Source organism: Heteronotia binoei, chromosome 8 (assembly GCF_032191835.1).
Source record: "Heteronotia binoei isolate CCM8104 ecotype False Entrance Well chromosome 8, APGP_CSIRO_Hbin_v1, whole genome shotgun sequence".
In the NCBI taxonomy this organism is placed as follows: Eukaryota; Metazoa; Chordata; class Lepidosauria; order Squamata; family Gekkonidae; genus Heteronotia; species Heteronotia binoei.
In genome coordinates this window covers 125,267,176-125,293,964 of record NC_083230.1, presented here as the reverse complement: position 1 = coordinate 125,293,964, position 26,789 = coordinate 125,267,176, and the positions used below count along the sequence as shown (strand labels likewise).

The 26,789-nt window shown below is 49.9% G+C and overlaps 1 protein-coding gene across 1 annotated transcript in view; it reads left to right on the top strand.

The window, feature by feature from the left end:
* The first annotated feature begins 5,986 nt into the window (after positions 1–5,986).
* TSGA13 (testis specific 13) overlaps positions 5,987–26,789 on the top strand; it is a 34,052-nt gene continuing 13,249 nt past the window's right edge. Inside the window, exons 1-2 of the mRNA XM_060244461.1 lie at positions 5,987–6,438; positions 22,673–22,745. Coding sequence (XP_060100444.1) covers positions 5,987–6,438; positions 22,673–22,745 — 525 coding nt within the window. The remainder of the gene's footprint in view (positions 6,439–22,672; positions 22,746–26,789) is intronic.

Here is a 26,789-nt window from a genome sequence, read left to right as displayed (position 1 = left end):
GCTTGGGGCAGCACAGTGGGAGGGCTTTTAGTGTCCTGGCCCCACTGGTGGACCCTCTGATGGCGTCTGGGGATTTTTGGCCCCTGTGTGACACAGAGTGTTGGACTGGATGGGCCATTGGCCTGATCCATAAGAACATAAGAGAAGCCATGTTGGATCAGGCCAATGGCCCATCCAGTCCAACACTCTGTGAGCGTTTTCCCACATAGCTTACCTCGGAGCGACGTCCCTCTTCACCGCGCAGCGTCTGCGCGGATTTCGCACCAACTGCTCCGCAGAACCAGGAAGAGCCGCGGATTTTGCGTCGCAGATGTAAACCGCTAAAAACCAGTTTACAGGCGTAGAGCTTGGAAGCTAAGCAGAGTCATTCCCGGACAGCATTTGGATGGGAGCCCACCAAGGAATACCAGGATTGTTTCATAAGGCAGACAACGCAACCATTTTGTAATCTTGCAGATCCGCTCTTAATATGTTTGACTGGAGAAACTGTTTAAATTGAGACAGATAAACTATTATGTTTTTTGTTCACCGCTTTTCTCTCTCTCTCTCTCTCCTTTTGATGTTATTTGAAATTTGCTTTCTTTCTCTCCGTTTGAAATAAGGTGAGAAGGATAAAGAAATGATATTTGGTTTTTTTTTATGCTTATCCAAATGATGACAATGTTGAAATAACTAGGCCTTTTAAAGAATCACAAATAGGGATCAGTGTTTGTTAGTGTTAGGACAAAGCAGGGCTGAAACAACACTGGAGGGTGATAAAAAGCAGACTGCTGTTGTAGGTGAACAGTGCCGTAAATCTAGATAACATTCTGGCTTTGTTAGTTGAAATAGAGGGCATGGTTTCTCAAGAGGTTATAACATCCATTATAGTTTGTTATTAGAAAAAAGCCCTGATAAGAACATAAGAGAAGCCATGTTGGATCACACTAATGGCCCATCCAGTCCAAACACTCTGTGTTACACAGTGGCCAAAAAAATATTTATACATACACACACACACACACACATATATATATACACACACTGTGGCTAATAGCCACTGATGGACCTCTGCTCCATATTTTTATCCAACCCCCTCTTGAAGCTGTCTATGCTTGTAGCCGCCACCACCTCCTGTGGCAGTGAATTCCACACGTTAATCACCCTTTGAGTGAAGAAGTACCTCCTTTTATCTGTTTTAACCTGACTGCTCAGCAATTTCATCGAATGCCCACGAGTTCTTGTATTGTGAGAAAGGGAGAAAAGTACGTCTTTCTCTACTCTCTCCATCCCATGCATTATCTTGTAAACCTCTATCATGTCACCCCGCAGTCGACGTTTCTCCAAGCTCAAGAGCCCCAAGCATTTTAACCTTTCTTCATAGGGAAAGTGTTCCAGCCCTTTAATCATTCCAGTTGCCCTTCTCTGGACTTTCTCCAATGCTATAATATCCTTTTTGAGGTGCGGTTACCAGAATTGCACACAGTATTCCAAATGAGACCACACCGTAAAGCTAACACTTATAATAATATTCATATACAAAGAGGGTGGACCATGGAATGCTAACAATAATGCTAATAATGATGACAATGCATATATTTATAGTAATAACATCCACATAGCAGAGGGGGCAGACCAGAGAAATATGTGTGTGTGTGTGTATAACTTACCACCTAGTGGTGCATAAGGTTCAAAGAGCTAGAATTTCAGGCTGCCAGATAATCATAGGATCTCCTGGCTATACCACACAAAAGGCCATGCAATGATTAATTAATTAATTATGGCAAACCACCTTCCATAAGGGTTTTCAAGGCAAGAGTTGTTCTCAGTCCCAGCACTGAATACTAATATCTATCTATCTATCTATCTATCTATCTATCTATCTATCTATCTATCTATCTATCTATCTATCTATCTATCTATCTATCTATCTATCTATCTATCTATCTATCTATCTATCTATCTATCTATCTGTTGTTCAGTCGCACAGTCGAGTCCGACTCTTTGCGACCCCATGGACAAAGTCACGCCAGGCCCTCCTGTCTTCCACCATCCTCCGAAATCATGTTAGTTACATCAGTACGGCTGTCCAGCCATCTCCTCTTTTGCTGTCCCCTTCTTCTTTTGCCGTCTGTCTTTCCCAGCATCAGGGTCTTCTCCAGGGAGTGCTCCCTTCTCATTGGGTGGCCAAAGGATTTCATCTTCAGTTTCAGCACCTGACCTTCCAGGGAACAGTCTGGATTGATTCCCCTTAGGACTGACTGATTGGATCTTCTTGCAGTCCAAGGGACTCTCAAGAGTCTTCTCCAGGGAGTGCTATCTTCTCATTTGGTGGCCAAAGTATTTCAGCTTCAGCATCTGACCATCCAGGGAACAGTCAGGGTTGATTTCCCTCAGGACTGACTGATTGGATCTTCTTGCAGTCCAAGGGACTCTCAAGAGTCTTCTCCAGGGAGTGCTCCCTTCTCATTTGGTGGCCAAAGGATTTGAGCTTCAGCTTCAGCATCTGACCTTCCAGGGAACAGTCTGGATTGATTTCCCTCAGGACTGACTGACTGGGTCTTCTTGCAGTCCAAGGGGCTCTCAAGAGTCTTCTCCAGCACCACATCTCAAAAACATCTATTCTTCTGCGCTCAGCCTTCCTTATGGTCCAGCTCTCACAGCCATACATTACTACCGGGACTTTGACTATACGGACTTTTGTTGGCAGGGTGATGTCTCTACTTTTTATTATACTGCCCAGGTTTGCCATAGCTGTCCTCCCAAGGAGCAAATGTCTTTTAATTTCATGGCTATAGTCACCATCCGCAATGATCTTGGATCCCAGAAATGTGGTCTGTCACTACTTCCGTGTCTTCCCCTTCTATTTGCCAAGGTGTGATGGGGTCAGATGCCATGATCTTAGCTTTTTTTGATGTTGGGTTTCAAGCCTACTTTTGTGCTCTCCTCTTTCACCCTCAACGAGAGGTTCTTTAGGTCCTCCTCACTTTCTGCCATTAGAGTAATGTCCTCTGCATATCTGAGGTGGTTAATGTTTTTCCCGGCAATTTTAATTCCGGCTTGTGTTTCATTTGTGGAGGGATGTTGGCTCAGTGGTAGAACATCCGCTCAGTTAGCAGAAAGTCCCAGGTTCAATCCCCGGCATCTCCAACTAAAAAGGATCCAGGCAAGTAAGTGTGAAAAACCTCAGCTTGAGACCCTGGAAAGCAAGGGAGGGACTGTGGCTCAGTGGTAGAGCATTTGCTTGGGAAGCAGAAGGTCCCAGGTTCAATCCCCGGCATCTCCAAAAAAGGGTCTAGGCAAATAGGTGTGAAAATCCTCAGCTTGAGACCCTGGAGAGCCGCTGCCAGTCTGAGTAGACAATACTGACTTTGATGGACCGAAGGTCTGATTCAGTATAAGGCAGCTTTCTATGTTCATCCAGGCCAGCATTCCGCACGATGTACTCTGCATATAAATTAAATAAGCAGGGTGACAATATACATCCTTGTCGAACTCCTTTTCCTATTCTAAACCAATCAGTTGTTCCATTTCCCATTCTGACAGTTGCTTCTTGACCCTTATACAGGTTTCTCGGGAGACATGAGAGGTGGTCTGGCACTCCCATCTCTTTAAGGACTTGCCACAGTTTGTGGTGAGCTATACGATCAAAGGCTTTAGCGTAGTCAATGAAGCAGAAATAGACGTTTTTCTGATACTCCCGTGCTTTCTCCATAATCCAGCGAATGTTGGCAATTTGATCTCTAGTTCCTCTACCTCTCCAAAACCCAGCTTGAACTTCTGGTAGTTCCCGATCGACATACTGCTGAAGCCTAGCTTGCAGGATCTTTAACATGACCTTGCTGGCGTGTGAAAAGAGTGCAATGGTGTATATCTCTATATAGATATATATAGAGATATACAGGCCTCAGATTCAGCAGGAGCTCACAGGAGCACAACTCCTGAACCTTTCTGAGGGTTCCCCCTCCTCCTCCCCACCTGCCTACCTCATGGCCAAGGACCTGCCTACCTCAGGGACCGCCTCTCTCCATATGTTCCCCAGAGGGCACTGCGTTCCAGTTCACAAAATCTTTTGGAAATCCCTGGGCCTAAGGAGGCCAAACTTAAAACAACTAGGGAGCTGGCCTTCTCTATAAAAGCGCCCCAATGGTGGAATCAGCTGCCAGAAGAGGTGCGGGCCCTGCGGGACCTCAATCCGTTCCGCAGGGCCTGCAAAACTGCCCTCTTCCAAGAAGCCTTCAAGACGTGACCAGACTGAATGCAACGCTGCCTGGATAAATAGAGACTGTAGCACCACCGTATTGTTCTAGCTTTTTAACATTAATATTTATATTTGTATTTGTATTTATATTGTGAACTGATTTTACCTGTATTGTTATTTAATGATATCACATCATGTCTTTGTAAGCCGCCCTGAGCCTGCCCCGGCGGGGAGGGCGGGATATAAATAAAAACTTATTATTATTATTATTATTATTATTATTATTACCTACCTTGTCCACTGAATAGTAGGCGCAACCGGGGGTCATTTTGTAGAAAAACAGGTGGTGGAACTCATCCAGGCGTTGTTATGCAGCTGCACCTGCTATTCAATGGGCAAGGTGGAGAGGAGGGGGAACCCTCAGAAAGGTTCCGGAGCTGTGCTCCTGTGAGCTCCTGCTGAATCCGAGGCCTGGGTGCAGCTGCATAACAATCCCTGGATGAGGAGAGCGGGCAGCCAGCCAGCCACCAGGAGCTTTGCTGCACCCCCAGAAGCTCTCGTTAACCCCCCGAGAAGCCCGCACCACCCTTTCTCCACTTCTGATGTGGTTTTGGGCGGCGGGTGGCTTGCTGGCCTTTTGGCTGGAGGGGGGGGGAGGGGCGGCCCAAGAGAGCCCCACGTGAGTGAGGCCTGCTTGGGCTGGCTGGATCTCTAGCCAGCCCAAGCAGGCCTCGCTCACCTGGGGCTCTCCTTTCTTGCGTCGGGTTGCTTTTGGCTGGGGGGGGGGGGCGGCATTTGCTAATATATGTGGAATTCACTGCCACAGGAGGTGGTGGCGGCTACAAGCATAGCCTGCTTTAAGAGGGGGTTGGATAAAAATATGGAGCAGAGGTCCATCAGTGGCTATTAGCCACAGTGTGTATATATGTATATGTATATGTGTATATATATATATGTGTGTGTGTGTGTGTGTGTGTGTACACACACACACACACATATATTGGCCATTGGCCTGATCCAGCTTGGCTTCTGTTATGTTCTTATGTTCATATACAGGGGTTTTTTTGTAGAAAAAGCCCAGCAGGAACTTATTTTCATATTAGGCCACACCCCCTGGCATCACCATCGTTTAGCATAGGGCTTTTTTTTTTGCCGGGAAAGCCCAGCAGCAGCTCATTTGCATATAAGGCCACACCCACTGGTGCCAAGCCAGCCGGAACTGCGTTCCTGCTCAAAAGAAAGCCCCGTGCGCGCATATATGCATACACACAGGCACACACACATAATATATGCTAATACTTATAATGACATACATAGGGTAGAGGAAGGCGGATCTGAGAACGCGACTCTTCCGTCAACACAGCAGCAGCATCAACGACAACCGCACGGCAGAGAAGGGGCGGGCCAGAGATGGACAACCCAGAAGTATAGCCGGGCCGTCGTTGCACACGACAGGTGTTGCTATTGTCGCACAGGGCAGGTGAGAGGGGCGGAGCCAAAAGCGCCACCTTCTCCCTGCAAGGTTGTCCCATCCGCCCCCCCCCCCCCGCTCCAGCCCGCCAGATCCCTCGGGCGCCAACTCCGAGCTGCGGCTCTCCCGATTGGGGCACGGAACCTCTCCATGGCGCGCTCCTCGGGCACCTCCCAGGCCCTGCCCTCCTCTGCCCGGCCCGTCGCGCTTACAGGCGGCGCTGGCTCAGTCGTCTGTGGGGCCACCACTTACCGCTGCCGGCGCTGCCGCCTCCCTCCGCCCAGAGCGCCGCGGAGCCGCAGAGCAGGGCGAGCAGCAGCAGCAGCAGACGCGCCATGGAGAGGGGACCGTGCCAAAGGGGGGTCAGCGGCGGCGCTCCACCTTCCCGTCCTCCGCTAGGCGCCGGGGGGCGGCGAGGGTCGGGCTGGCATGGGGCGCCCGGGCGTGGAGGAGCCGCCGCCGCCGCCGCCTTCTGCAAGCGCCCCTCCGCCCCGCAGCGCTGGCGCTCTCCTTGGCCGGCGCATGGCGCAGAAGTGCCGGGGCGCGCTTCTTTCGCTTTCGCTTTTACGCACAGCCGGGAAGGAAGCGGGCTGGCGGCCAAGGGAGGCCGGCCGGCCGCGTCAACCCTACGGGAGCCCGGGCTCCGGAGCGAAGGGGAAACCGGTGCCGCCCTGGACTCGCGCTCCGGACCCCGCCCGAGCCCTCAAGCTGCATCCACACGTGCCTGGATAAGGCGCGTTGGGGCACGCTGGCGCGCAAAATTGGCTACCTCGTTGGCTCAGGAAAGGTGGGTGGATCAGAAGCGCCGCTGGCCCGCCCGCTCTGTCAAAAGCCAGCCGCGTGGATGGGTGCCGCCTCCCCGGCTTCTGCTGACATGGGGTTGCCAAGCTCCAGGGGGTGGCTGGAGATCTCCTCCTGGGATTCCAACTGAGTTCCGGGAAACAGAGGTCAGTTCTCCCGGAGTAAAAAAAAAAAGGGCCGCTTGGGGAGATGGACTCCATGGCCTAGTAGAAAAGGTCAAGGTCGTCCCCTGTGCAAGCACCAGTCGTTTCCGACTCTGGGGTAACGTTGCTTTCACGACGTTTTCACGGCAGACTTTTTTTACGGGGTGGTTTGCCATTGCTTTCCCCAGTCACCTACGCTTTCCCCCCAGCTAGCTGGGGGCTCATTTCACCGACCTCGGAAGGATGGAAGGCCGAGTCGACCTGGAACCGGCTACCTGAGCCCAGCTTCCGCCGGGATCGAACTCGGGTCGTGAGCAGAGCTTAGGACTGCAGTACTGCAGCTTTACCACTCTGCGCCGCGGGGCTCTTCCATGGCCTAGACCCCTCCCCAAATCACACCCAGCCGAGGCGTCATCCCCTCCCTAGAATCTCAAACCGGAACTGGCAACTCCAACTCCTCGGGGTAGCGTTAAAGGTAAACTAGGAACCACACAGTGGGATGTGTGCGCTGCTGCAAGGCGCCTCTCTGTATTTCCCGTGTGCCTGCGCATGCTTCTTTGCTTGAAGCCACATCCTGTGTTGTCTGGAAACCCACATCGAGACAAATCCTCAGAACTGGGCCTCCGGAAGCGCTCCTGTAGAAGGCTTGAATTTTTCAGTTGCACAAACACGAAACCACATATTTCTTTTCCTGGAAGTTCCCCTTTTGTATGGAAGTTGTTAAAAATACCCTTCCTTTAGGATTATTTTTGGTCGGTTTTGATAGGGTGCGCGCTTGCAATTCTGCAAGAGCCGGGGTGACTTCTGGCGACCCCTAGTGGTAGTGGGGGGCTTGGACGTTTCCGAGAGAGAAGCTTGATCATCGCCTGCTTCTGTGTTCCAGGCCTGGTATTCCTTTGGTATTCCAAGTACTTTAGCAAGGCTCAGCCCTGCTTAGCTTCCAAGGCCTAGATCAGGGCTTCTAGATCCTTTCTTCGAGGTGCAATAAGGTGAAGGTGGGCAGAGCTCTGTTGGATTCTCCCCTCTAATATAACCTGCTGCTTTCTTTCCAAAGAAAGCCAATGGCAGCTAGCTAGACGCTGGAAATACTTCGTTTATACCCAGCCTTCCTCCCAATGGGGGTTCCAAATCTGGCTGCCAACCTCCAGACGGACAGAGAAATCCAAAGCACAAGGCTTTCCGTGACATCCAGCCTCCAACCAATAAATTCACCAAACAGTTCAACGATTACAAAAACATATATTCATTCATTAAACAACCATATACTTGGTCTTTGAAGGAATCAGGAATGTGATCCCCGAGAAACAATCCAGTCTTTATAGGAGTCAAAACCAAGTTCATCCCAAGGAATCTCGGTGAAGAGGTTGTAAACTGATCGGTGCCTTTCAATAAACGCAGCCAGCAGCTGAGAAAAGAACAAGGTCGTACTGGAAACCTTGTTTTGCACAAGCGTCTTCGAGCTCTTTACAATATTTTCATACCCAGAGCTTTTTCATACCCAGCTGGATCTACATCAGAACATAAGAGAAGCCATGTTGGATCAGGCCAATGGCCCATCCAGTCCAACACTCTGTGTCACACAGTGGCCAAAAAAATATTTATACACACACACACACTCACACACATATATATATACACACACTGCGGCTAATAGCCACTGATGGACCTCTGCTCCATATTTTTATCCAACCCCCTCTTGAAGCTGTCTATGCTTGTAGCCGCCACCACCTCCTGTGGCAGTGAATTCCACACGTTAATCACCCTTTGGGTGAAGAAGTACTTCCTTTTATCCGTTCTAACCCGACTGCTCAGCAATTTCATTGAATGCCCACGAGTTCTTGTTGTCAAGTCTGATGTTTCAATAACGAGACCTTCTTGATAAAAGTTTCTAGTTTATTGTAACATGTTGCAGAACTATAGAACAAAATTGAAAGACTGGCAAGTATTCAAACAGAGCAATCATATAAGGTATACATCAAAGGAATTCTTAAGGGAGGGGCACTCTGTGCAGGGCACATTCACACATTGATGTTACTATTTCGTTCTCAGGTTTGTGTCGGCCTTGGGCGCCTCCTTGGCACCAGCTGCCCCCACGCTCCTCTGAGAAGGCTCCATAATCTTGTTCCCATATTCCCATTTCAAAGCATTGCTACATAACAAAGGGTGGGAGGGGGGAATGGAGAGTTTGAGCTAGCAGCATTGGCATACAGTGTGGTTTTTACCCAGGATCCTTTTCCCGAACCAAAGAAGTAACTTAGCTACACACAGAAATTATAGCAGACTTGACACTTGTATTGTGAGAAAGGGAGAAAAGGACTTCTTTCTCTACTTTCTCCATCCCATGCATAATCTTGTCAACCTCTATCCTGTCACCCCCGCAGTCAGCGTTTCTCCAAGCTAAAGAGCCTCAAGCGTTTTAACCTTTCTTCACAGGGAAAGGGTTCGAACCCTCTAACTGCTCTAATCTGTACTTCAGGCTCAAAGCATCGGATTAAAAAAAACTGGATAGAATCATAGAATTATGGATTTTGGGGGGGGTCGTCTAGTCCAAACCCCTGCACAATGCAGGAAATTCACAAATATCCCCCCCTCCATGCTTCCAGTGGCCCTTGCTCCATGCCCAGAAGATGGCCAAAAAACCCACCAATGCCTCTCCAGGATCTCGGGCCTGCAGAAAAATTGCTTCTTGATCAGCATTTCCCTGGGCGTGTCAGAAGGGGCCACAATAACTAAGCACTGATGCCCCCAAAGTTCTTTCTAAACTGCAGAGTCTTGTGAGCAAAAATTCTACTTTGTGAGCGACTAGAATTAAAGTTTGGAGCTACTGACATTACAGTTGGGAGCTGCTGTACGAATTATTGCGCTCTGGGCCGGAGCTGGATTAACAGTTAGGCCCGCAGAGTGGTAAAGCTGCAGCACTGTGGTCGGAGCCCTCTGCTCACGACCTGAGTTCGATCCCGGCGGAAGCTGGGTTCAGGTAGCTGGCTCCAGGTCGACTCAGCCTTCCATCCTTCCGAGGTCAGTCAAAGGAGTCCCCAGCTTGCTGGGGGGAAAGCGTCGATGACTGGGGAAGGCAAGGGCAAACCACCCCGTAAAAAGTCTGCCGTGAAAACGCTGTGAAAACAACGTCACCCCAGAGTTGGAAATGACCGGTGCTTTGCGCTGGGGACTACCTTTACTTTTTTAGAGTAGGCAGTGGCCTGTGGGCCCCGATGCCTTCAGGGGCCAGCTTTCTCCCCCCCCCCCGGTTTCCCCCCTGCTTGCAGCCTTTCCATACTGCCCACGCAGCCAGCAACTGAGCCGCTCTTTGCCTGACTTGCCTGGTGCGGCTGCTGCTGGCGTCATCACCAAGTTTGCCTCTCTCTGCCTCTCCTTCGCAGCTTTGTCAACGGGGCTTTTAGGAGGGTGCCTTCAGGCTGCAGTGGGAGCCGTGGGCGGTGGAGTGGGCGCTCAGGCTCTGAGATAATTTGCAAGGGGGTTCCCAAGATTTCAGTTGCCTAGAGGCCTCCACAGGGTTTAACCCGGCACTGCTCTGGGGCTGTTTTTCCTGAGCTAAGACAAAAATGTGTTGAGCTGGAGGCTAAAGATCTGTGAGCTAGCTCATACTGACTCAGCTTAGAGGGGACCCTTCTTGCCCTCCCACTCATGACCTGCCTATTTCACAGGATCTTCATTGCTGTCAGATGGCCATCTAGCCTCTGTTGAAAAACCTCCAAGGAAGGAGAGCCCACCACCTCCCAAGGAAGCCTGTTCCACTGAGGAGCCGCTCTAATGATCTTCCTAATGTTCAGCCAGAAACTCTTTTGATTTAATTTCAACCAATTGAATCATAGAGTTGGAAGGGACCACCAGGGTCATCTAGTCCGGCCCCCTGCACAATGCAGGAAACTCACATACACTTCCCCCTAAATTCACAGGATCTTCATTGCTGTCAGATGGCCATCCAGCCTCTGTTGAAAAACATCCAAGGAAGGAGAGCCCACCACCTCCCGAGGAAGCCTGTTCCACTGAGGAACCGCTCTAACGGTCAGGATATTCTTAGAATCCTAGAGTTGGAAGGGACCTTCAGGGTCATCTAGTCCAGCCCCTGCGCAATGCAGGAAACTCACAAACACTTCCTCCTAAATTCACAGGATCTTCATTGCTGTCAGATGGCCCTCTAGCCTCTGTTGAAAAACCTCCAAGGAAGGAGAGCCCACCACCTCCCAAGGAGGAAGCCTGTTCCGCTGAGGAACCGCTCTAACAGTCAGGAAGTTCTTCCTCATGTTGAGCCTGAAACTCTTCTGATTTAATTCCAACCCGTTGGTTCTGGTCCTACCTTCTGGGGCCGCAGAAAACAATTCCACACCATCCTCTATGTGACAGCCCTTCAAGTGCTTGAAGATGGTGATTGTATCACCTCTCAGCCGCAGCCTCTGCGGCGAGCTAGTATGGACAGCTCTGCGAGAGCTATAGCTGACCCACTCCATCCTTACAAAGAATGGGCTAGGGAACAGTGGCTCGCCAGATATTTTTTTGCCTCCCCAAAATAGGCACCAAATTCCCCCCGATGTTGATCTCCCCGGCCACAAAGGGAACACAGCCTCTGACTTTAGCCATCAGTAGCCTGATCCACCAGGTATTTATCTAATGAGACAGCCAGTTTGGTGTCATGGTTAAGTGTGCTGGCTCTAATCTGGGAGAACCGGGTTGGATTTCCCCACGCCTCCTCCAAATGCAACCAGCTGGGTGACCTTGGGTCAGTCTCAGGTCTCTCAGAGCTGTTCTCGAAAGAGCGGTTCTCAAAAGAGCTCTCTCAGCCTCACCTGTTGTGGGGAGAGGAAGAGGAGATTTTAAGCTGCTCTGAGACTCAGTGAAGGGCAGAGTCCTCCTCCTTTTCTCCTCCTCCTCCTCCTCTTTTTCTGATTATTTTTCATCTTCTTCTGTATTGGACTAGTATCCCAGAGATCTGGGTTCAAATCCCCCCTCATGTGACAGAAACCCAATGGGCAGCCTTGGCGCTTTCACCTTCTCTCAGGCTAGCCTACCTCACCAGGTTGTTGTGAGGCCCAAGGGGAGAAGAGGAGAATGATTTAAGTCGCTTTGGGTCCACATTAGGGAGAAATGTGAGGTAGAAATGAAATAATTTAATTAATTTAAAAAAAAACTCTTTAGAAGACCTCTGGTGTGCCCATGCTGCACAATAAGACAGTGGGATATTAGGGTGATATATTGAACTTCCCCCTTTCAGATAGAGAGGGTCACCTAATTCTTTTCCCAAACATAAAATATATTCTCCACAACAAGACCAAAAATCTCCTCAGGGAATACAGAGACGTGTCTAAACCAACTGTGCTCCCCAGCTGTGGCATGAGAGGGTATATTTTTGGAACTCCAAAAATTCTTCGCCAAGCTGTCCTGTCACGGGTTACACAACAGGAATTTCTCCTTCAGAGCTGCTGACTTCTTGTCAGAAATGACAGTTCTAGGAACGGAAATGCGAAACTGAAAATGGAGATTTCACAAACGCTTCCAGTCTCGAGACAACTTCACCGCTAAACTGGGGGGACGAAGGGGCGGGGTGGGGGAGGCAGACCTCAGCGTGTATCTGGGAGAAACATCATTCCGAAACCAGGAAGCCAGTGTATCTCCTATGCTTAGAATGGCAGACAAAAGACAAGATTTTGGGAGCAGAAGCTTAATCCATCCCCCAATTCTGTCACTTCGGAAGCTTCTGTGGATTGAATTTATTCCTTCCTGATATTGCTTGTTTGTGATTTAGCTATTTATACACAAAAGGGATAGAGAAGGTAGAGAAAGAAGTCCTTTTCTCCCTTTCTCACAATATGAGAACATGTGAGTGGGCACTCCATGAAATTGCTGAGCAGTTCGGTTTGAACGGATAAAGGGAAGTCCTTCACCCAAAGGGTGATTTAAAACATGGAATTCACTGCCACAGGAGGTGATGGCAGCTACAAGCATAGACGGCTTTAAGAGGGGATTGGATAAACGTCTGGAACAGAGGTCTATTAGTGGCTATTAGCCACAGGGTATAGCTGGAAGTCTTTGTCTGGGGCAAGTGATGCTCTGTTTTCTTGGTGTTTGGGGGGGCAACAGTGAGAGGGCTTCTAGTGTCCTGGCTGCAATGATGAATCTCCTGATGGCACCTGGGCTTTTTGGCCACTGGATGCGCCATTGGCCTGATCCAGCAGGGCTTCTCTTATGTTCTTATGTGACACAGAGTGTTGGACTGGATGGGCCACTGGCCTGATCCAATATAGCTTCTCTTATGTTCTTACGTGACACAGAGTGTTGGACTGGATGGGCCACTGGCCGGATCCAGCATGGCTTCTCATGTTCTTATGTGACACAGAGTATTGGACAGGATGGGCCATTGACCTTATCCAACATGGCTTCTCTTACGTTCTTATGTGACACAGAGTATTGGATGGGATGGGCCATTGGCCTTATCCAACATGGCTTCTCTTATGTTCTTATGTGACCAAGAGAATTGGACTGGATGGGCCATTGACTTGATCCAACATGGCTTCTCTTATGTTCTTATGTGACACAGAGTGTTGGACTAGATGGGCCATTGGCCTGATCCAACATGGCTTCCCTTATGTTCTTATGTGACACAGAGTGTTGGACTGGATGGGCCATTGGCCTGATTCAACGTGGCTTCCCTTATGTTCTTATGTGACACAGAGTATTGGACAGGATGGGCCATTGACCTTATCCAACATGGCTTCTCTTACGTTCTTATGTGACACAGAGTATTGGATGGGATGGGCCATTGGCCTTATCCAACATGGCTTCTCTTATGTTCTTATGTGACACAGAGTATTGGACTGGATGGGCTAATGGCCTGATCCAACAAGGTTTCTCTTCTGTTCTTATGTGACACAGAGTGTTGGACTGGATGGGCCACTGGCCTGATCCAATATAGCTTCTCTTATGTTCTTACGTGACACAGAGTGTTGGACTGGATGGGCCACTGGCCGGATCTAGCACGGCTTCTCATGTTCTTATGTGACACAGAGTATTGGACAGGATGGGCCATTGGCCTGATCCAACATGGCTTCCCTTATGTTCTTATGTGACACAGAGTGTTGGACTGGATGGGCCATTGGCCTGATCCAACATGGCTTCCCTTATGTTCTTATGTGACACAGAGTATTTGACTGGATGGGCCATTGGCCTTATCCAAATGGCTTCTCTTACGTTCTTAACTCAGTTCTGGAGAAAATGGCTGCTTTTGGAGGGTGGGTTCTATGGCGTTTTACCCCATTGAGGTCACTCCGTCTCCAATGCTCCCTCTAAGCTATGCATTCTTGTGAGCAAAAATTCTACTTTGTGAGCTACTGGCATTGAAGTTGTGACCGACTGCATCAATCAGTGTGCTCTGGGGCCATGCTTCCTGAGCTAAGACAAAAATGTGTGAGTGGGAGGCTAAAAAATGGTGAGCTATCTCACACTAACTCAGCTTAGAGGAAGCGCTGTCCGTCTCATGTTCAGTCTTCCTCTTTTCCTGCCGCCTTCCTGTTTCCAAGAATTTCCTTTTTTCTGCTTTACAGTTTCAATATTTTTATTGTATTCATAAAACATAAAATAAAATTTAAAAAAATGCTTCCTCCTTAAAACATTAGCACTTGTTGGTATTAAAGGTCTTCGTATTTCTCCCATGGGATCCAGGGAACTGAGCAAAGGAAACTCTGGTGCTTTTCCTCCCTTCCCAGGGGACCAGGAAGGGGGGGGGGGAGCCTCAACCAATGGAGAAAATTGAGGTTTTGCGCTGTAGCTCTTGTGTGATTGAGCAATCATTGCAAAGCAAGCTGAGATGCAGAAGGAAGCAAGAAAGAGAGAGAAGGAAGCAGATGACAGCCAGTTGCTCGGGGGCCTGATAAGAGCCCTCCGGGGGTCCGATTCGGCTCCCGGGCTGCGTGTTTGACACCCCTAGTCTATTCTAACCACCAATTAAGTTTTACATATCCAATCATAGAAAATTGACCAGTTCCCCATTACTTGTGGATCTGAGTTTTCTTTCAATAAACCCGTCTGCTGTGTCCAGTACCTTTTCTGAAAATTCGTCCATTGTTTGGCAATAATAATTCTCGCTGCGGTAACCATAGGTATTAACAGATATTTAACTCTTTTTTCCCATCTTTTGAGACAACAAATCCAATTTAAAAAATTCTGGTTTAAATGGAACGGTCGTTTTGAAATCTTTTTGCAACAGCCCATGCACCTTTTCCCAATAACGCTTAACCCGTTTGCATGACCACCACATGTGAAAATAGGTACATGCAGGCCTCAGATCCAGCAGGAGCTCACGGGAGCAGAGCTCCTGAACCTTTCTGAGGGTTCCCCCTCCTCCTCCCCACCTACCTTGCCCATTGAATAGGAGGTGCAGCTGCATAACAATCCCTGGATGAGGAGAGCGGGCAGCCAGCCAGCCCCCAGGGGCTTTACCACGCCCCCAGCAGCCTTCATTAACCCCTGGAGAAGCCCACACCACCCTTTCTCCACTTCTTATGTGATTTTCAGTGGTGGGTGGCTTGCTAGCCTTTTGACCTGGGTGGGGCAGCCCAGGAGAGCCCCAGGTGAGCGAAGCCTGCTTGAGCTGGCTGGATCTCTAGCCAACCCAAGCAGGCCTCGCTCGCCCGGGGCTCTCCTGCCTTGCATCAAGTTGCTTTTGGCTGGGGATGGGTGGGCAGCATATGCTAATGCGTTATGCTGATGAGCTCCACCACCTATTTTTCTTCAAAACGACCCCTGGGTACCTGTGTTGGAAATGTGAAAAGCAAATAGGTACCGTCTTCAAGAATTTCGCAGCGCAGAGTTGGCATTCCTAGGTGCCTACCAAAATTCTCTCTTCCATTGTTCCCTGGGAGAAAGGAAAACTGTTCCAGCTGTGGAATCTCCCAGCTGTGCCCTTAACGGTCGTAACTGTCACTGCCGGCCTCGGTTCGGAATCCAAACCAGGCCGCGTCGAGGAGCGGCCAGCCGGTCAGCTGTCTGCCAATGAAGCAGGTGTCTCTCCGGGGGCTCTGACACGGATTGACATGGATGTTCCTTGACGCCGAGAACGCCTGCTGAGAAGTATGGTGTTGCGTTTCCGCCTTTTCGCTGAATTCCGGCGACGAGCGACGAAATCCTGATGCTCGCCTTCCTGTGAGGGAGGCGCACTCGTTGTTGTGGGCACCGGGAACCTCACGCTCCTGGGTGACTTTCGATTTCATTATTACGGTGGTGGGTGCATGATGTGCGGATATGTTGCTGAAGGTCTCCTTGGCCCAGGGTTTTTTTTTTTTGGCTGCAGGAACTCCTTTGCATATTAGGCTACACCCCTTTGATGTAGCCAATCCTCCAAGAGAAGATAGAAGAAGATATTGGATTTATATCCTGCCCTCCACTCCGAAGAGTCTCAGAGCGGCTCACAATCTCCTTTCCCTTCCTCCCCCACAACAGACACCCTGTGAGGTGGGTGGGGCTGGAGAGGGCTCTCACAGCAGCGGCCCTTTCAAGGACAACCTCTGCCAGGGCTATGGCTGACCCAAGGCCATGCTAGCAGGTGCAAGCGGAGGAGTGGGGAATCAAACCCGGTTCTCCCAGATAAGAGAGTTCTGGCTGACCCAAGGCCATTCCAGCAGGTGCAAGTGGAGGAGTGGGGAATCAAACCCGGTTCTCCCAGATAAGAGTCCGCACACTTAACCACTACACCAAACTGGCTCTCCAGAGCATACAGTAGGCCCTGTAAACCAGGGGTGTCTAACATGTAGCCCGGAGGCTGAATCAGGTCCCCGGAGGGCTCCTATCAGGCCCCTGAGCAACTGGCTCTTGTCTGCTTCCTTCTCCCTCTCTCTTGCTTCCTTCTGCATCTCGACTTGCTTGGCTAGGCTTGCTCAATTGTGCAGGAGCTACAGTTTTCTCTGTTTTCTCCATTGGCTGAGGCTCCTCCCGCTCCTGGTCCTCTGGGGAGGGAGGGAAAGAGCTAGAGCTTGCTTTGCCCAGTTCCCTGGATCCCGTGGGAGAGATACAAAGAAAGCACCTTTAAGACCAACGAGCGCTAATGTTTTAAGCATGTTTTATTTTAAGTTTTTTAAAAAAAATCTTTAGTCTTGCTTGTCTGTGTCCTTTATAAAGTTTCTATCTCTGCTACCTAATCTTAAATAGGTAAACGCATGGCCCGGCCCTCATAACAAATGAGTTTTGACGCCCCTGCTGTAAGCTCTTGGAAGATTTGCTGCAACCAGGGGGGGTGTAGCCTAATATGCAAAGGAGTTCCTGCTACAAAAAAAGGCACTGAAATGGTGCGTTCACACTACGCTAAATAATGCATCTGGATTTTTACTGTGTATGAAGAGCAAAAATCTGGTTGTAAAGCACACTATTTAGCATAAGGTTCATTCACCGAAACTGCAGCATATACACCCAGAGACAGACTACATCATAAAAAACGTACAAGTGTCGACATACCTTTTCACTGAGAAATATTCAAAAGGAGGAGTGATTCTCTGATTCTGCGTTCTTACGTCTGATTGTCGAATTAATGACACTGGAAACCTACTTGCGTAACTATCATGCATGCAGTCGCTGGACAAGAACGTCGTTCGGCAGCTCAGGCTGTACCCATTACAGAGATAACTACCATTTAAACATCCAGTGTACCTACCAAGTTACATAAAACTCAAAAGATCCCAATCCGGATTGAGCCCATGTGGCAGGGGCGGCCAACGGTAGCTGTCCAGATGTTTTTTGCCTACAACTCTCATCAGCCCCAGCCAGCATAGCCATGGGAGTTGTAGGCAAAAAAACGTCTGGAGAGCTACCGTTGGCCACCCCTGCCCAATGGGAACACAGAGTTCAGTTTAGATATCCACAGAGCCTCTTGTAATAAAGTTCTGCCCGCATCTGCAGAATTGTAATCCCAGTGTTCAAACTTAAAAACGACAAAAACCCACAGTGAATCTGGATCATGCTGGAATTTAATATTCCCTACTCAAAGGTGTTGAACTCATATGTTATGAGGGCCGGATCTAACATAAATGAGACCTTGTTGGGCTGGACCATTTCGAGCCAAGCAATGTGTGTACTATTTAAGATAGTAGCAGAGATATAAATTTTACAAAGGACACAGACAAGCACAAATATATATATATTTTTAAAAACTCAAAATGTTACCACTTGTTGGTCTTAAAGGTGCTTTCTTCGTCTTTCTCCCGTGGGATCCAGGGAACTGGGCAAAGGAAGCTCTGGCTCTTTCCTTCCTTCCTCGGGGGACTGAGGGGGGGAGCCTCAGCCAATAGAAGGAAGAGAGGCTTGGCTCAATAATAATGCTGTGCGATTGACAGAGCCTGGCAAAGCAAACTAGTCCTTCCCGAGAGAGGAGCCTCAGCCAATGGAGAAGACAGGGACTTTGCTCTGTAGCTCCTGTGCGATTGAGCAAGCCTGATAAAGCAAGCTGTGATGCAGAAGGAAGCAAGAGAGAGGGAGAAGGAAGCAGATGACAGCCAGTTGCTCGGGGGCCTGATAGGAGCCCTCCGGGGGCCTGATTCAGCCCCCGGGCCACATGTTTGACACCCCTGCCCTATATAAAGGGATTCACAGGGGCAGACTACAATGTACACAGTTGTCTTGGAGGGGCAGGTGGTTTACAACCTCCGGGTGGGCCTGGAGATTGACTAGAATTACAACTGATCTCCAGACTACCAAGATCAGTTCTACCAAGATGGCTTGCTTTGGCGGGCAGACTCTATTGGGTTATACCCCACTGAAGTCCCTCCCCTCCCCAAATCCTACCTTCCTCCCCCAAGTCTCCATCTAAGGTGACGGACACAGAAGATTCAGCATCCAACCTGTGGCCCTCAACAGTGGCTGGAGACCCAGGTGTGGACTTTCTCACCCACTCCGATGCTCTGGATGGGTCTTAGCCTTTGCTTAGCATTTTTTTTAGAAAGTGGGTGGGGCTTTTGACCCACAAGACTTCTGATTCCCCATCTGGGATTTCATTGTGTGTGCAAATTGTTTATAAATGTGACTTTGGTGAGAGTTGCCACACTGCCCGTTCTGTGACTGAAGGTGAGCCATTTTAGGGTTGCCAGCAATGTTCTCTCTAAAGCTGTGGAGTCTTGTGAGCAAAAATTCTACTTTGTGAGCTACTGGCATTAAAGTGGTGAGCTCCTTCATAAATTGGTTTGCTCCAGGGCTATTTTTCCTGAGCTAAGACAGAAATGTGTGAGCCGGAGACCAAAAATCTGTGAGCTAGTTCACACTAGCTCAGCTTAGAGGGAACACTGGTTGCCATGTCCCCTTGATCTTTGCAGCAGTGGATTTGGGGGGCATTCCGGGATGTCCCTGATATGTTGATGTCACCCGGAAGTGACATCATCACACCGGGAACGTCACATGGCAACGCTCTGGTTTGAGTGCAAAACTCTGTGGTAAAACTGGCTTCAAACCAGAGAATTTCCCCCTCAAACCAGAGTGTTGCCATGCAGCGGTCTGGCCGTGATGATGTCACTTCCGGCAAAGGAAGGAAGTGACATCATTACACCGGGAACATCTCACGGCAACGCTCTGGTTTGAGGGCAAAACTCGTGGTAAAACCGGCTTCAAACCATATGATTTCCCTCTCAAACCAGAGTGTTGCCATGCAACGGGCTGGCCGTGATGATGTCACTTCCAGTGAAGGAAGGAAGTGACATCATCACACCGGGAACATCTCACGGCAATGCTCTGGTTTGAGGGCAAAACTCTGTGGTAAAACCGGCTTCAAACCATAGAATTTCCCCCTCAAACCAGAGGGTTGCCACACAACACCGTTGCCATGATGATGTTAGGGACATTATGCAGTGATGTCACTGTTTGGGAGCAGGGTTTCCCTCACTGAGCAGCTGGCCAGCAGTGGGCAGAAGCCCCAGAAACTGGGTGGGGGGCAGGCAACCCACCCAGACCTGGGGACTAGCCCTAAGCCATTTTGTGGCTGTTTCTGCCTCCTGTGGCACTAGGGCTTCCAGGTCCGGCTTAGGAAATATCTAGGGACTTTGGGGTGGAGCCAGGAGACTTTGGGGGTGGGGCCAGGAGACTTTAGGGGTGGAGCCAGGAGTAAGGTTGTGACAACCATGACTGAACTCCAAAGGGAGTTCTGGCCATCCCACTTCAAGGGACACACTCCTTTTCAATGCCTTCTCTCCACTGGAAATAATGGAGGATGGGGGCAGCTTCTTTTGAGGCTCATAGAATTGGACCCCCTTGTCCAATCCTTCTGAAACTCGGTGGAGTTTTTTGAGGAGAGGCAGCAGATGCTATGCTGAAAATCTGAGGCCTCTACCACAAAAAAAAAAACAGAGCCCCAGACACCCACAGATCGCTCCTCCATTATACCCTATGGGGACCAGTCTCTACTGGGTATAACGGAGTGCTCAGCTGGCATTTCCTCCACTTGGCTTTCTGATAACCCTGAAAGGGAAGGGAAGGCCTCCAAACTGGGGGTCCTCTGCCACTAACTAAGGATTGGCAACTGTATGTGGCAGCCATTTTGTGGCAGCCGCCTTATGGTTCCACCTACCACGTTGTGTCAGAGTTCCAAAGGCTCAATAACGTTAGGGGTCGCTATATAGCCTAAGCCTTTCCATAAGTCCTGTGTGCCCAGCGTCCTGGCCAAATGCGGACTCAGGTGTCATCACAATCCTTAGAATGGTGAAACCTTTAAAGTTCCACTGCTCTGGTAACCCCCTCGTGTGGCAACATGGTCTTCTCCTCCATATCCTGTAACCCACACATCTGTATTGGAGGTTTGGGAACGATTTGACTCTCAACAGTCAAGACAAAGATGGCCATGTTTCCTTCTTCCTCAGGGTCAGTTCTGCTATTTCTGCTTGATATCATCCCCCCCCTCGGACCTGTTGAATTTTCTCAAATGTCTCTTGAGGTGTCAGCTTTCCCTCAAGAATGCTTTAAAGTAAGATAACCCAATAAAACGTTAGGAAATGCATGACCATCTCAGGAAGGAGTGGTGCCTTGTGCCTTGAGGGTAAGTGCCCTTCCACTAAACGTCTCTCAGAACATCTTAGCGTTCTGGAACATTCTACTACAGAGTTCCTGCCCTGCTGTTAACATGGAGACGAAAGCCCTAGAAGCACGTTTTTCCAGGCTGTGTTCTCCGTGAACCAGATGACATAAACTGTGGTTCCTGGTAGTGTTGCCAACCTCCAGGTGGTGCCTGGAGAGATCTCCCGCTTTTACAACTGATCTCCAAGGAACAGAGCTCAGCTCACCTGGAGAAAATGGCTGCTTTGGAAGGAGGACTCTGGCAGTATAGCCCACTGGAGTCTCTCCCCCAAACCCACCCTTTCGCAGGCTCCATCTCAAAACCTCCACGTATTTTCCAACCTGGCAACCCTAGTTCCTAGTGCTAGTGCCGCTCAAACTGGTCTGCCAGAGCAGGAAGCCAGAGGGTTCCAGAACTCTACTCCAGCTGGGCCCAGGTTCTTAGAAGTTTGCCCGGGCCGTCAGACTCAGCCAGAGAAGGTGGAATTCTGGATAGTCTGCTTGTTGCCAGTTTGGTGTGGTGGTTAAGTGGGTGGATTCTTATCTGGAAGAACTGGGTTGGATTCCCCACTGCTCCACTTGCAGCTGCTGGAATGGCCTTGGGTCAGCCAGAGCTCTCTTATCTGGGAGAACCGGGTTTGATTCCCCACTCCTCCACTTGCAGCTGCTGGAATGGCCTTGGGTCAGCCAGAGCTCTCTTATCTGGGAGAACCGGGTTGGACTCCCCCCTCTTCCACTTGCAGCTGCTGGAATGGCCATGGGTCAGCCAGAGCTCTCTTATCTGGGAGAACTGGGTTGGACTCCCCCCTCTTCCACTTGCAGCTGCTGGAATGGCCTTGGGTCAGCCATAGCTCTCTTATCTAGGAGAACTGGGTTTGATTCCCCACTCCTTCACTTGCAGCTGCTGGAATGGCCTTGGGTCAGCCATAGCTCTCTTATCTGGGAGAACCGGTTTTGATTCTCCACTCCTCCACTTGCAGCTGCTGGAATGGCCTTGGGTCAGCCAGAGCTCTCTTATCTGGGAGAACCGGGTTTGATTCTCCACTCCTCCACTTGCAGCTGCTGGAATGGCCTTGGGTCAGCCAGAGCTCTCTTATCTGGGAGAACCGGGTTTGATTCTCCACTCCTCCACTTGCAGCTGCTGGAATGGCCTTGGGTCAGCCAGAGCTCTCTTATCTGGGAGAACCGGGTTTGATTCCCCACTCCTCCACTTGCAGTTGCTGGAATGGCCTTGGCTCAGCCATAGCTCTCATAGGAGTTGTCCTTGAAAGGGCAGCTTCTGAGAGAGCTCTCTCAGCCCTACTTACCTCACAGTTGGGGTGGGGGGGAAGAAGCTAAAGGAGATTGTAAGCCACTCTGAGACTGATTCAGAGAGAAGGGAGGGGTATAAATCTTAGCCCTGGGATGGGAAACCACCGGAAAAGTCCAGGGTCGCTATGCAGAGGAAGACGATGGCCAATGCTTCGTCTCTTGCCTTGAAAGCTCTACAGAGTTGCCGCAGGTTGGCTGCTGAACAGCACTTTTCGCCGCCATACACGTGATATGCCCTAACCCAGATTACCCTGGCTAGCCCAGCCTCATCAGAACCATATGCTAAGTGTGGCTGGCTCTGGTTAGAACTTGGATGGGAGAGCAGCTGGATGCTGGTTAGTATCTGGACGGGAGACAATCAAGGAAGTCCAGGGCAGCTCTGCAGAGGCAGGCAAGGGCAAACCACGCCTGAACGTCTCTTGCCCTGACCCGGATGGCCCAGGCTAGCCCGATTCCATCAGATCTCAGAAGCTACTCAGGGTCAGCACTGGTTAGTATCTGGATGGGAGACCATCAAGGAAGTTCAGGGTTGCTACGCAGAGGCAGGCAATCGCCAACTGTCTCTCTTCGTCTCCTGCCTTTAAAAACCTATGGAGTCGCGGTGAAGCGGCAGAGACTCGGCAACGCTTCCTGCCACCCCGGTAAATGAAGTAATCTGAGCCTGATGCTCATCGGATAAACAAGCAAACAGTACGCCATTTGATGTGAGGGTTGGTGTTTTTTTTTCCATCCTAGGTCGATCGCGGACGACACGATGAGCCAATTCAGGCTGCAGCATGAGAAAGATTATTCGCCCCGTCCTGACTTGGTAAGTAAAAGTCACACGCTAAGTTTCTGTCGCTTCCTGTTGCCGAAGGAAGGAACCAGTCGGATGGATCTGGCCTGAACGCTCAAATCACATTTTCAGGTCATGAAGACTTGATTGTGGAAGCATTTGATACATGTGAACCAGTTTGGTGTAGTGGTTAAGTGTGGTGTAGTGGTTAAGTGCCCGGACTCTTATCTTGGAGAACTGGGTTTGCTTCTCCACTCTTCCACTTGCGTCTGCTGGAAAGGCCTTGGGTCAGCCAGAGCTCTGGCAGAGTTGTCCTTGAAAGGGTAGCTTCTGTCAGAGCTCTCTCAGCCCCACCTACCTCAAGGGGTGTCTGTTGTGGGGGAAGGGAAAGGAGATTATGAGTGACTCTGAGTTTCAGAGTGAAAGGCAGCAAATAAATCCAATATCTTCTAATTTCCCACACTAATTTTCCAGCTTTCAGCACCATCAGTGATGATTTTAGCAACTGTAGAGGCAGCAAAAGGTGGCATTCCACAGATACCAAAAATTATACCATCAGTTGCTAAACTGTCCTTTGAGTTGCAAGACTCCCAGCTCACATTTCTCCCCCCCCCTCCCAGAATGACAGCTGGCCATGGGATCTAGGGACAGAGCATGTACCGTCCTGACCCGGGAACTGTGACACAAATTACTCAGGAGTGAAGGTTTTGTTCAGTTCAAACCTCCAAAGGGGAGAAAATTTATTTATTCACAGGGGGTGGGGGTCTAAGTGGGAATGCGTAATGCAGGTATAAGTGTTACACATTTGGGAAATTGCAAATAACATGAGAAATTGCAAACTATGCATGGGATAGAGAAGGTAGAGAAAAGTACTTTTTCCTCCCTTTCTCACAATACGAGAACTCGTGGACACTCAGTGAAATTGCTGAGCAGTCGGGTTAGAACGGAGAAAAGGAAGGACTTCTTCACCCAAAGGGTGATTAACATGTGGAATTCACTGCCACAGGAGGTGGTGGCAGCTACAAGCATAGACGGCTTCAAGAGGGGATAGGATCAACATGTGGAGCAGAGGTTCATCGGTGGCTATTAGCCACAGGGTATAGCTGGAAGTCTCTGTCTGGGGCAAGTGATGCTCTGTAGTCTTGGTGCTTGAGGGGGGCAACAGTGGGAGGGCTTCTGGCCCCACTGATGGACCTCCTGATGGCACCTGGTTTTTTTGGCCACTGTGTGACACAGAGTGTTGGACTGGGTGGGCCATTGGCCTGATCCAACATGGCTTCTCTTATGTTCTTATGTGATACAGGGTATTGGACTGGATGGGTCACTGGCCTGATCCAACATGACTTCTCCTATGTTCTTATGTGACCCAGAGTGTTGGACTGGATGGGCCACTGGCCTGATCCAACATGTCTTCTCTTATGTTCTTATGTGACACAGAGTGTTGGACTGGATGGGCCCTTGGCCTGATCCAACATGGCTTCTCTTATGTTCTTCTGTGACACAGAGTGTTGGACTGGATGGGCCACTAGCCTGATCCAACATGGCTTCTCTTATGTTCTTATGTGACACAGAGTGCTGGACTGGATGGGCCGTTGGCCTGATCCAACATGGCTTCTCTTACGTTCTTATGTGACACAGAGCGTTGGACTGGGTGGGCCTTAGGCCTGATCCAACATGGCTTCTCTTATGTTCTTATGTGACACAGAGTGCTGGACTGGATGGGCCGTTGGCCTGATCCAACATGGCTTCTCTTCTGTGACACAAAGTGTTGGACTGGGTGGGCCACTGGCCTGATCCAACATGTCTTCTCTTATGTTCTTATGTGACACAGAGTGTTGGACTGCATGGGCCAGTGGCCTGATCCAGCATGGCTTCTCTTACGTTCTTATGTGACACAGAGCGTTGGACTGGGTGGGCCTTAGGCCTGATCCAACATGGCTTCTCTTATGTTCTTACAGAGCTCTACAAAGCTCTCCTAACAGCTGCTTTTGGGAATTCAACCTGCCCCGAGTGCTGCAAGTTGAGCTTCTTCACAAGCGCTCGGATCGCCTGTGACCCCTGGGCCAACTCTGCCATGTTTTTCATCCGCTCCTCCCCACCAGTGGCTGTTGACCTCTCCCAAAAAGGCTTGCCCTGAGCTGCCTCAGAGCTCTGGTGTCACAATATGGCACCTCATCACAAGCCCCTCCCTGTTGTACAGTGAAGGGGATGAGGCCACCAAATCCATCTGCCTCAAGTGTTTCTTGAGGCAGAAGCGAAGCGGCTCTTGACAGAAACCGCCGGGCAGACCAGAGATCGACTAACTGAGGTGGAACATGACAAAGAGGCGGGCCGGAATGGCAGAGGAAGTCAAAGGCAGGAGCTACCGGGAATAGGGTTGCCAATCCCCAGGTGGGGGCAGGGGATCCCCCCACTTCAGGGTCATCAGAAGGCGGGTGAGGGGGAAGTGCCGGGCACTCCATTATTCCCTATGGAGACCGATTCCCATAGGGCAGGGGTGGCCAACGGTAGCTCTCCAGATGATTTTTGCCTACAACTCCCATCAGCCCCAGCCAGCATGGCCAATGGCAGGGACTGATGGGAGTTGTAGGCAAAAAAAACATCTGGAGAGCTACCGTTGGCCACCCCTGCCATAAGGGATATTGGAAAATTGATCTGTGGGTATCTGAGGCTCTGGGGGAGCTGTTTTTTGAGGTAGAGATATCAAATCTTCAGCAGAGTATTCGGTGCCTCTCCTCAAAACACCCTGCAAGTTTCATAAAGTTTGGACCAGGGGGTCCGATTCTATGAGCCCCCAAAGAAGGTGCCCCTGTCCTTCATTATTTCCAATGGAGGGAAGGCCCTGAAAAGGTGCGCAGTCACTTTAGATGTGATGGCCGGAACTCCCTTTGGAGTTTAATGATGCTTGTCACACCCTTGCTCCTGGCTTCACCCCCAAGGTCTCCCGGCTCTACCCCCAAAGTCCCCAGATATTTCTTGAATTGGACTTGACAACCTTCACTGCTTGGTGAGATTGACCTGTACCGAAACGGAAAATCTAGTCAAGATTCATAAACCCCCCCCCTGCTGGGTGAAACCAGTGGTCCATCTAATCCAGCATCCCATTTCACACCGGGGTCGATTCAGATACCCAACAAGTGGACAATCGGCCTAAAAACACCTTCTTTCGTGGTCCTCAGCTCTGGTGTTCTACCTCTGAGCCTGGGGGTTCCATAAGGAATATAATATTTTATATTCATTTATTGAATTACTCTACCCCCATCCCGCCCCAACAAATAAAGCCTTCAAAATGGCTAGCAAAGAAAAAACAAAACAAAACAATGGAGGAGGGCAATGAAGACGGTGAGGGAAGTCTTATGAGGAAAGGTTGAAGGAGCTGGGGATGTCTAGCCTGGAGTGGAGACGACTGAGAGGTGATAGGATCACCCTCTTCAAGCACTTGAAGGGCTGTCATAGAAAAGAGGGTGCAGAGTTGTTTTCTGCGTCCCCAGAAGGTCGGACCAGAACCAATGGGTTGAAATTAAATCAGAAGAGTTTCCGGCTCAACATTAGGAAGAACTTCCTGACCGTTAGAGCGGTTCCTCAGTGGAACAGGCTTCCTCGGGAGGTGGCGGGATCTCCTTCCCTGGAGGTCTTTTGACAGAGGCTGGATGGCCATCTGATGCCAATGTTGATCCTGTGAACTTAGGCAGATCATGAGAAGGAGAGTAAGACGGGTTGCATCAGTGCTTAGTTCTCGTGGCCCTTTTTGGTGTAGCGGTGAAGTGTGCAGACTCTTATCTGGGAGAACTGGGTTTGATTCCCCACCTCTCCTCTTGCAGCTGCTGGGATGGCCTTGGGTCAGCCAGAGCTCTCTTATCTGAGAGAACCGGGTTTGATTCCCCACCCCTCCACTTGCAGCTGCTGGAATGGCTTTGGGTCCGCCATAGCTCTCTCAGGAGTTGTCCTTGAAAGGGCAGTTGCTGTGAGAGCTCTCTCGGCCCCACCTACCACACAGGTTGTAAAAGTTATAGGAGATTATAAGCCGCTCTGAGTCTCTGATTCAGAGAGAAGGGCGGGGTATAAATCTGCAGTCTT